Consider the following 9571-nt stretch of genomic DNA (forward strand, 5'->3'; position numbering starts at 1 on the left):
CTGATTAAACAGATAAAAATATACAGATAGTGACTAGTATATGTGCCATAAAGTTAGAGATTGAACATGTTAATAGTGTTTTATTTAATGAATTTCAGTAAGCTGATAGAGAGGAAATTGAAAATCCTTAGGACATTTTTTGTTTCCTGTTGATTATTTTGTTTGTATTTCAAGGCTCTTCATCAGTTACCTGCTCTCTTAAAAAAAATCAGTTTGGAAAAAAAAATCAGTTTGGTATGTAAAGAATAAGCTATATAATGAGGAAGAAGAGCAGCTTATTTTGTCTATAAAACAAATCACTTATAAATGAATTTAAGATAAAAGTATTAGCTTTTTGGATGCCACACACAGACTATTACCACTGAAGCCAAATTAGTTGTTTCGGAAAAGCTATTGAAGTGATGGTAGGATTATTGTATGTAAACATAATTCACTCCTAGAGATAGAGTTAGTACTGGAGTTTTGTTATTCTTCCTAACCTTTTCTCTAAGGTTTGGGATTGAAGAAGAATAATTACTATACTAAATTTGCATCACTGTTATTTCTCACAATTTCATTTCTTGCGTAGTTCTTTACTGCTTTTATGATGTAATCCTCTTTATTGTTATTCCCATCATATTTTTCTGAGATTAAGCTTATTCTGAGGTCCTTTAGCATCTCCTAAAACGACCTGTACCAAATAACTATATTTTTTCCTCTGACTTTGCTTGTATTTGAGTTTCTTTGGTCTAGAATGTTTTGTTACTAGTGCATCTTGTAATTTTGGGTAGTAAGTGCACTGACTTCACAGATCTCTCAGATTCTCAAAAAGGAATGTACTTCTTGCATTCTGCCTCTCAATCAGGTAACACTCAACACTGAAGGTAGCCCCAATCTTAGTTCTCCAAGCCTCCCAGGATCATAAAATTTGCTGGTTGAAGCGTCACAAAGGGGATCTCCTGCTTAATTGACAAGAGTAATGTAAAGGGGGAATTAGTGGAGGAACTTTTAACTACATTAATGTTAAAAATTGATTCCCTTCCTCTCCTGACTTCTTCTTACCAATGACCTTATCTGGGAAGATTTTCTTATTCCAGGGAGCCGCTTGTCATTTTGGTTTTTACTCTCTGACCTGTATTGAGTCTTTTTTATAATTTAATTTTTTTAACAAAAAATTGTACACCTAGGCTCTATATACCTTAAGTATTTATAGCCTTTATTCTATGTGGTATTAATATTTAATAACTGGTATTGATAATACCTGATATAGCCGTAAATCGTTTTGGTAAGACATGAAGCAGAATCCATTGTCTTTTAATTGGGCTAAAATCTACATCGCTACTACTGATAGCACATGGAAAGACAGAATTATTCTGTACCTGTTGTTTCCTTCACAGAGAGCTAGTGGCATCTGACAAAGAACCATGATACCTGGCTGAAACTCCAGGATGGAAGTAATGCACAAGTCACTTTATAAAAGCCAACACTGTAAATCGTACGTAATGGCTATATGCAAACTAGTGATCAAAGTTAATAATTTTAGAAGGGAAAAGTTTACAGTTAGCTTACAAGTGGCTGTGTAAACTGATGCAGTAGCTGTTTGGCAGCTTTCCAAATCCTTGGAAGTCCAGCGTGCCAGTAAGAGAGTCCTCATGAACATTCCCACATCTGGCTCAAGTGACTTAGGGGGGATGAGAGCTAGAATCACATTCCTCTCCTCTCCCCAAGTCCTCATTCTAGTCAGTCAGACTTTTCTCAGCCCCTGCTACCACATTCCTGCCACATTTAATCACAAAGTACTAGGTCTTAAATGTTCCAAGTGGCTTTTTTTTTTTTTTTAATTGTAAATACTGTCTTTACCAGAGCTGGCACTGTTTTGGAGATCCTCTGTGAGATCTCATCTTAACTGCCTGACTTACTTGCGAGAAAAAGAAAAGTGAGAGGCACTTCATTTTACATTGTAGTTCCTTAGTTGGAATATAAGCAGAGGTGTTGGTTCCCACAGTATAAATACTGTGTTTGCATTATTTGATACTGCTTCTCAGAATCTACTCTTGTTCAAAATTTTTTTTTTTTTAAGATAGAGATGACTGAGTCAGTTTGACATTTAGAAGCTTAGTGAACATTTTTGTGGCTGTCTCACCATTGCCCCCCCCTTCCTCCCCAAAAACCCCCTAAATTCAGGTGTTCCATAGAAATAGTTTTAAAATTGGAAGTCATTCATGATATGTAAAAATGGTATTAGAGGAAAAATTTTAAGTAGTGTGATTTTGTAAGATTCTGGGAAAGAGTTTTTCTCAAGTTTATTTTAATAAATAACTATTAAAATTGTATTGGTGATGTTGAGCAGGAGAAATTCTTACAATGTGATCCTGCCACTTTTATAACGTATAAATTTCTGGGGCTTCATTAGGTAATTTTATTGTAATACTAAGTTTAACTTCCCCTGAGCTTCAGACCCTTTTAAAATATATTTTTTTAACCTAAACGTATTTTTCATTAAATTTAAGGATTTAAAATGTTTCTCTGTTTATTTTCTTTAAAATAATATGCATATAATCATTGCGTTTTGTTTAGGCTCTTTTTATTCAGATAAACAGCAAGAAAGCTCTTGAGTTAAAACTACATTTTCTAAACCATCTTTTACTTCTTTAGTATCTATTTGTTGATTTTACTCCCCCCAAATTTTATTCACCATAATATTTTTTATTACAAAAAGATTTTTAAATTACTTAGCATCAGGTAAAATTGATAATCCAAGAAGGTGTCTTCCATATTCATTTTTTTGTGACTTTTTAATACTCCTGGGCACACCTTGTACAAATACCTCAGTTTGAGAGGCACTAGCTCATTGGATCAAGCGGACATTTCTTGGTATGAAATGAGGGATAAAAGACATACTTAAATACTAACCCAATTTTTAAAAATAGTTGTATTTGATAGACATGACTGTCACATTGCTAGGTAAGTTTTTAGACCACTTACTCTCAACCCCTAGACTCACCCTTTTTTTGGATGAGCGCTGGTTGCAGAGGACACTGAGTAGCCCTGCTCTGGGCCATAATGGCTTACTTATTCTGTGATTATACTCTTCTTCATATTTGATGTCTTAAACATTTTATTTCCCCTCCCTAAAATGATTGCACATCCTCGTTTCCTAACTGCTGCATTCCTTCTGTTCCTTCTTGACAAGGCAAATATCCCTTCCCCAGGGAAGCCTGTCTTTACAGTGATCATCACCAGCAGAGCCAGACATTCCCTCTCTGTGCTTCCGTAGCCCCTTATTCACATATCTGTACTGTTGACGGTATACTTACCTCTCATTAGACTGTGAACTCTTTGAGGGCAAGGACTTTATTTCCCCTCTGGTCAAATACAGTGCCTAGCACCTAGCTGGTATCAGGAAATGCTTGCTTCAGTGAATGGATGAGTGGGCAGACAGGCTCTTTCTAATTAGTGTTTGATGTAATATAGCTTTGCCATTAGAAAGTATGACTTGCTGTGACCCCAGAGCGTTCAGCTGATGGCGGCCACCTGACCCCTGCTCTCTAGCCACGCCTCCAGTCCAGGGTGGTACCGTGTGGAGCTCCTGTGGCAGTTGTGTTTGCTAGTACCTAATGTTTTAACTTATTTCTTTCAGGAATTGTTGGATAAGTATTTAATAGCCAATGCAACTAATCCAGAGAGTAAGGTCTTCTATCTGAAGATGAAGGGGGATTACTTCCGGTACCTTGCTGAAGTTGCTTGTGGTGATGATCGGAAACGTAAGTGTATTTGGTTTATGGGTAAAGCTACAATATAAAAGAGAGGGAGGATAAATTTATAATGTTACCTTACGTTCTCAAAAAACGAAAACATAGTTATGACTTTACATTATGTGCTCTTTATGAAAAATTAAACTCATAAACTCTCTGATTATAACCTGATAAGATATTATTAAAAACAGGCTTAATCTTTTAGGCTTTAGAATTTGGTTCACCATATTTTTAGCCCCAGAGTTCTTTGCATATGCTTTGGGTGCTTCTGTTGTGTCACATGGTGTTCAGCATCTTGTATCTTGAAACTTAAGATAACTGGAAATTACATATAGACTAGAAACAGGACATTGTACTTTTTCTACTTGACGTATTAATTTATTAATTACTACCTATTTTGAGGGATCATAACATTGACTACTAATTACACATAACCAGATTTCTGAAGAGGAGAGGTGAGATGAGAGTATTATTGCTGGTATATAATTTATCACAGAAAACACAGCTATGGGGAAAAGAGTAACCTAATTTCCTAACTTGATTGTAAAACAGTCAAAGTAAATTTATTAGCAGTGACCTCGGTCTCCTGGAGTATTTGGTAGCTGAGTGTACGGTAGTATATTGTGTATGTGCCTGCTACTCAGTTTATGAAGCAAGTTCTGGGTAGAAGTATCACTTAAGTCCTTATTTTTTTTCCAGTAAGTTTATTATTTTCTTCCTCATTTTACCCTATCCTAAAAGGGCATGCCCCACAAACGGTTATTACAGCCTCCTCTTCCTCTCTCTCAGAGAGTTACTAAAAGTGAGACAGTTTTAGCATCCCCCAAATCAGTGTAATTTAAGATATAAAGAGAAAACTTTTGTACCTTGCTGTAATAGAATCTGTATACTAAACTGTTGTGTTATCAATATATAATTTCTGTTGCCATAATGATAAGCAAAATTGAATGTGACAGGTATTTGCACAGAACTGAACATTTAAACGTCAGCTAGTCAAGGGGATATCTTTGGGAGGTTGGGCCATAGCCCCAGCATTAATCTGATCTGACCCTTTCTGGCTCATTGGGATTTTCTCATCCTATACGTAGAACACTCCAGTAGTCTGGGATTTGTAAATAGTCTGTATTTACAGTCTAGATGCTGAGACGCTTTAGAACTCTTATTGTAATGCCTCCTTATGTGCTGGACACCAAGAGCTCCTTAGTTAAATGTGAGGGCCATACCAGCTATGTTTAGATCAGTGAATGTACCATTGAAGAAGAAGAAGGAAAGGCACATATTTGGGCTTTAAAGGGATAACTTGATTTCTGTTAGGTCAGTCCTTCTAGAGCTATAATGGGCCCAATGGCCTCATTCGGAAAACCTAACCTTTTCAAAACATGATATAATCAGATTAGTGTTGGTAGTTCTTCCTGAACATTTTGTTCAGGAAGGTGACATTTTTATTAAGCCAGTAATCAAACTCTGGTCAGAGCAGATTTTGATCTATATATTGGTGCTTTTATATTGCGTTTCACATAATACATCTTGATACCGAGGGTCAGTATTATTTCTACGGATGAGTCACAAAAATAGAGATTTTGGTGGTGATGATCTTTGTAAAATGTTTCCATTATTGTGGGAAGGGATATTGCAGCTGATTTTTTTCAAGTTTTATTGCGATATTATTGACATATATCAAATTGTTTTTAATTGCTGCATTTTCAGGTAATAAAATTAGAAGACATGAAAGAAGAAAAGTGTTTTAGCCCCAGAGATGGAAAAACCTGATATACTGTCTCATGTCTTAATATTTTTTATTAAGCTGATTATAAACAAGCACCATTATAAACTAGTTTTTTAATAGCCCAGTACAGGATAATGTTTTTGGTTTGCTACTATGGTTTTAAACGAAGGCTACAGAGAGAAGTCTGGTTCTACCGAGTTAGTAGCATATGTTAAAGGTGTTACTGTATACTGGATGGATATTTTCAGTACCATGCTTTTTTATTTCATTTTTTCCCTTCACAGAAACGATAGATAATTCCCAAGGAGCTTACCAAGAGGCTTTTGATATAAGCAAGAAAGAGATGCAACCCACACACCCAATCCGCCTGGGGCTGGCTCTTAACTTTTCTGTATTTTACTATGAGATCCTTAATAACCCAGAACTTGCCTGCACACTGGCTAAAACGGTAAGATGTGTGTCCAGAAATACCCTCTTTAGGTTATTTGCGATAGCAAGCATGTTAATGTCTAGGTATTTTACTTGAATATCCAGGGATGATTTCTACATTTATTTGGGTATCTCCTTTTTCTTACCATCATGACCACCTACCACTGTCCTTCTCAAGATCTTACTCTCCCAGCTATGGTTGTAAGCAGTAAGATCTGTCTAAAGAGCATATTGGTCAGAGTAATCAAAAAAGTATGAAAGAAATGTAAAGAATTGGAAAGTAACGCCTGCCAGGTTTGATCAGTAGAATCTCTGCATTCCTCAAAGTGTTTCAAAATGGAAGTGTTCAAAGGGGTTTTTGCAAGTAAATACTAGTTCTTATTTGTAAAAAATATATTGGGCATAGCTACCGTGCTGTCTGTCCTGTGAAAGAACTAAGAAATGCTTGTTTACTGATTAAGTACGTATAACTTTATAAGTTTTAGTCATCCTCAAAAATTCTTAAGCTGAGAATCCGAGGAAGTGATTTCATTCAGTTTTGTTTTAAGTGATAATAGAACATAAAGTGGATGTTCATCTATTTTATAAAAATGGTTTGCGACTATAGAGTATCAGTTTGTGTCAATGTAAATATTGTTTACCATGGATGTAAATATTTGTCAGGCTTTTGATGAGGCCATTGCAGAGCTTGATACACTGAATGAAGACTCATACAAAGACAGCACCCTCATCATGCAGTTGCTTAGAGACAACCTAACAGTGAGTTTTTCATTCTTTTAATTTTATTTCCTTTTCAGGAACAAAAGTATTAATATTTTATTCAGGCTCCCTGTGTTTTGGGGCAGCTATATTAGAGCTACACTTGCTCTTAGAAAATGAATATATAAAAATTACATAAAAATATTAAATACGTATTAGTATTTTGTATAGGACAACTGTTCTTTGTAGGCAGATTTTCAAGTTGAATAGGCATTTTATCAGACCTTCCTGAGAAAGTACTAAGATTTTAGGAACTCATAATATTAACATTATTGACTCTTTATTTCACTGGTATGAAGATGTTGATAAATTATGTTAATCTAGAGAGTTTGTCTTTTTTAATTTGTTTTTTCTTTTGTTTTTCTCCCTACCTCTTGTATAGACAGGGGATGGAGGAAAAAGTAATGGAGAAAAAAATACAGGTTGAGCTTTACTTAGCTTCTTTTGTAGGTTCAAGTAAATTGGATATGTCAAAATCTTAGACAAAATGTGGAAGAAATACACCTTTTAATATAAATGTAGTTCTCCCGCCCCCTCCCCTCCCCCCCCCCCCCGTTTTGATGCTTCATCTTCTGCTAGATAAAAAAATTTTTAACATTAGCACCCTATCTGTTCAACTTTGCTGAACAGAGAAATTATGAAGACAGTTCATTCCCAGCCATTAGAAATCCCTCTGGTTGTGAGGTAACAATAGAAAAATGATCAGCATAAATAGCTTCTATAGAAGAAAAACAAACTGAGCAATTAACCTCTTTCCAGATGCACCGTGGAGCTATCTTGTAACTAGTTCTGTTTTGTTTTCTCTCTCCCAGAGACAGTTCTTTGGGGATATTTGTTTTGTTTGTTTGTTTTTATTTTAGTATCTTAATAATGACTTAAAGGTTAAGACTTCAGCTCTGCTAAAATTGCCACTAGTGTCTTGGTGCTGGTCTAATAGAAATCCATTTTGTGAACTATTGTTATGCATAGGCAACAAATATTGACTATTCCCTTTTTCACTTCATTGTTCCACCCTAAAATTAGAAAGACTAACATCCTACCTAAGTCAAGAACCGTATCTACATATCTTCATGCATACATGCTGCTTCCCTGTAACTTAACATCGTTCACTCCTGTTTAACTCTTTGCAGCATACAAAGTAAGCCTGCTTCTTTTTCTATATGATAGCCCTTCAAGTACTTGGCAATGGTGACTTTGACTATGGTCCCTGCCCAGCCCCAAAGAAAAATTTTTTTGGCCTTACTAATCTCATAAATTATATTTTAGTAGTGCTTTTAAAAAGAGCATTGGGCTGCCAGAAATTGAGAGAGCATTAAATTCTAAGGATGTTAGTTACCTTGTTTTTATCTGAGATTATAGTAAGCTTTGAAAACGTACTCAAATACTGTATATGTGTTTGTCATTTTGTAAATGCACAGTGAAAGGAATACAGGGGTACACTTTGGGAGGAGTTGATGAAATATAACTTCCAGTCTTAGTCATAATCTCTATTGTTTAATTTACTGCTCTAAGAATTACATTTTGATATTATAATAAGACTTGAAATAATTGATCTAGAAATAGTAACTTAATATGATTTTTTTTTTCTAGTTATGGACATCAGACAGTGCAGGAGAAGAATGTGATGCGGCAGAAGGGGCAGAGAACTAAGTGCATACAGGGTGTCATCCTTCTTCCCCTCAAGAAACCTTTTTACTCATCTCCATTCCTTATTCCATTTGGATTTCCTATAGCAAAGAAACCCATTCATGTGTATGGAATCAACTGTTTATAGTCTTTTCACACTGCAGCTTTGGGAAAACTCCATTCCTTGATTTGTGTTTGTCTTGGCCTTCCTGGTGTGCAGTTACTGCTGTAGAAAAGTATTAATAGCTTCATTTCATATAAACATAAGTAACTTCCAAACACTTATGTAGAGGACTAAAAATGTATCTGGTATTTAAGTAATCTGAACCAGTTCTGCAAGTGACTGTGTTTTGTATTACTGTGAAGATATGAAAATGTAGTTAATTACAATTTAAAGAGTGTTCTACATAACTTCTTAATTTCTACATTCCCTCCCTTACTCTTCTTCGGGGATTTTCTTTCAGTAAGCAACTTTTCCATCCTCTTAATATGTTCCTTTTTGGTAGGAATCCAGAAGTGTTAGATTGAATGGAAAAGCATTTGACATTTTGAGGCTGGGGGGGTCACAAATTAAAATGCCTCCTGTATCATATATAATGGAGGTCTTGTGTATCTGTGACAACAGGGAGTTTCCTCATTCACTCTTCATTTGCTGCTGTTTAAGTTGACAACTTCCCTTCCCAATAAAAATTCACTTACACCTCCTGCCTTTGTAGTTCTGGTGTTCACTTTACTGTGTAATAGAAGTAGCGTGTTGCTGCCAGAATACAAGCATTGCTTTCGGCAAATGAAAGTGCGTGTCATTTCCTAATACGCTAGGAAGGGGAAAGAAAGTACACAAGTCCAAGTCTAAAGCTTTAGTACTTTTCCATGCAGATTTGTGCACATGTGAGAGGGTGTCCAGTTTGTCTAGTGATTGTTAGAGAGTTGGACCACTATTGTGTGTTGCTAATAATCATCGACTGTAGTCCCAAAAAAGCCTTGTGAAAATGTTATGCCCTATGTAACAGCAGAGTAACATAAAATAAAATTACATTTTATAAACCATTTACTATGGCTTTGTAACAATTACATACTCATATTTTAAGGGACAGGTGAATTTACTACTTTCTGAAGTTTATTGATACTTCCCTTTTATCTCATGTAAAATGGAGTAGTGGTACCCATCTTTCTGCATTGTGATACACTTGTCTAGGGATGCCTGGACCTGTATAAAATTGGACTACATTTCTTAAGAGTTAGTGTTTTACCTTAGATCAGTTTTGTGGACCCTCTCTTCCTTAGATGTAAATGATAT

At 35.5% G+C, this 9571-nt stretch overlaps 1 protein-coding gene across 1 annotated transcript in view; it reads left to right on the forward strand.

Moving 5' to 3' along the window:
- YWHAQ (tyrosine 3-monooxygenase/tryptophan 5-monooxygenase activation protein theta) overlaps window positions 1-9325 on the forward strand; it is a 31212-nt gene extending 21887 nt beyond the window's left edge. The window contains exons 3-6 of the mRNA XM_036873068.1: window positions 3620-3743; window positions 5745-5908; window positions 6553-6648; window positions 8239-9325. Of these exons, the coding sequence (XP_036728963.1) occupies window positions 3620-3743; window positions 5745-5908; window positions 6553-6648; window positions 8239-8298 (444 nt within the window). The 3' untranslated portion in view covers window positions 8299-9325. The remainder of the gene's footprint in view (window positions 1-3619; window positions 3744-5744; window positions 5909-6552; window positions 6649-8238) is intronic.
- The last annotated feature ends 246 nt before the right edge of the window (window positions 9326-9571 follow it).

Source organism: Balaenoptera musculus, chromosome 13 (assembly GCF_009873245.2).
Source record: "Balaenoptera musculus isolate JJ_BM4_2016_0621 chromosome 13, mBalMus1.pri.v3, whole genome shotgun sequence".
NCBI classification, from domain to species: domain Eukaryota; kingdom Metazoa; phylum Chordata; class Mammalia; order Artiodactyla; family Balaenopteridae; genus Balaenoptera; species Balaenoptera musculus.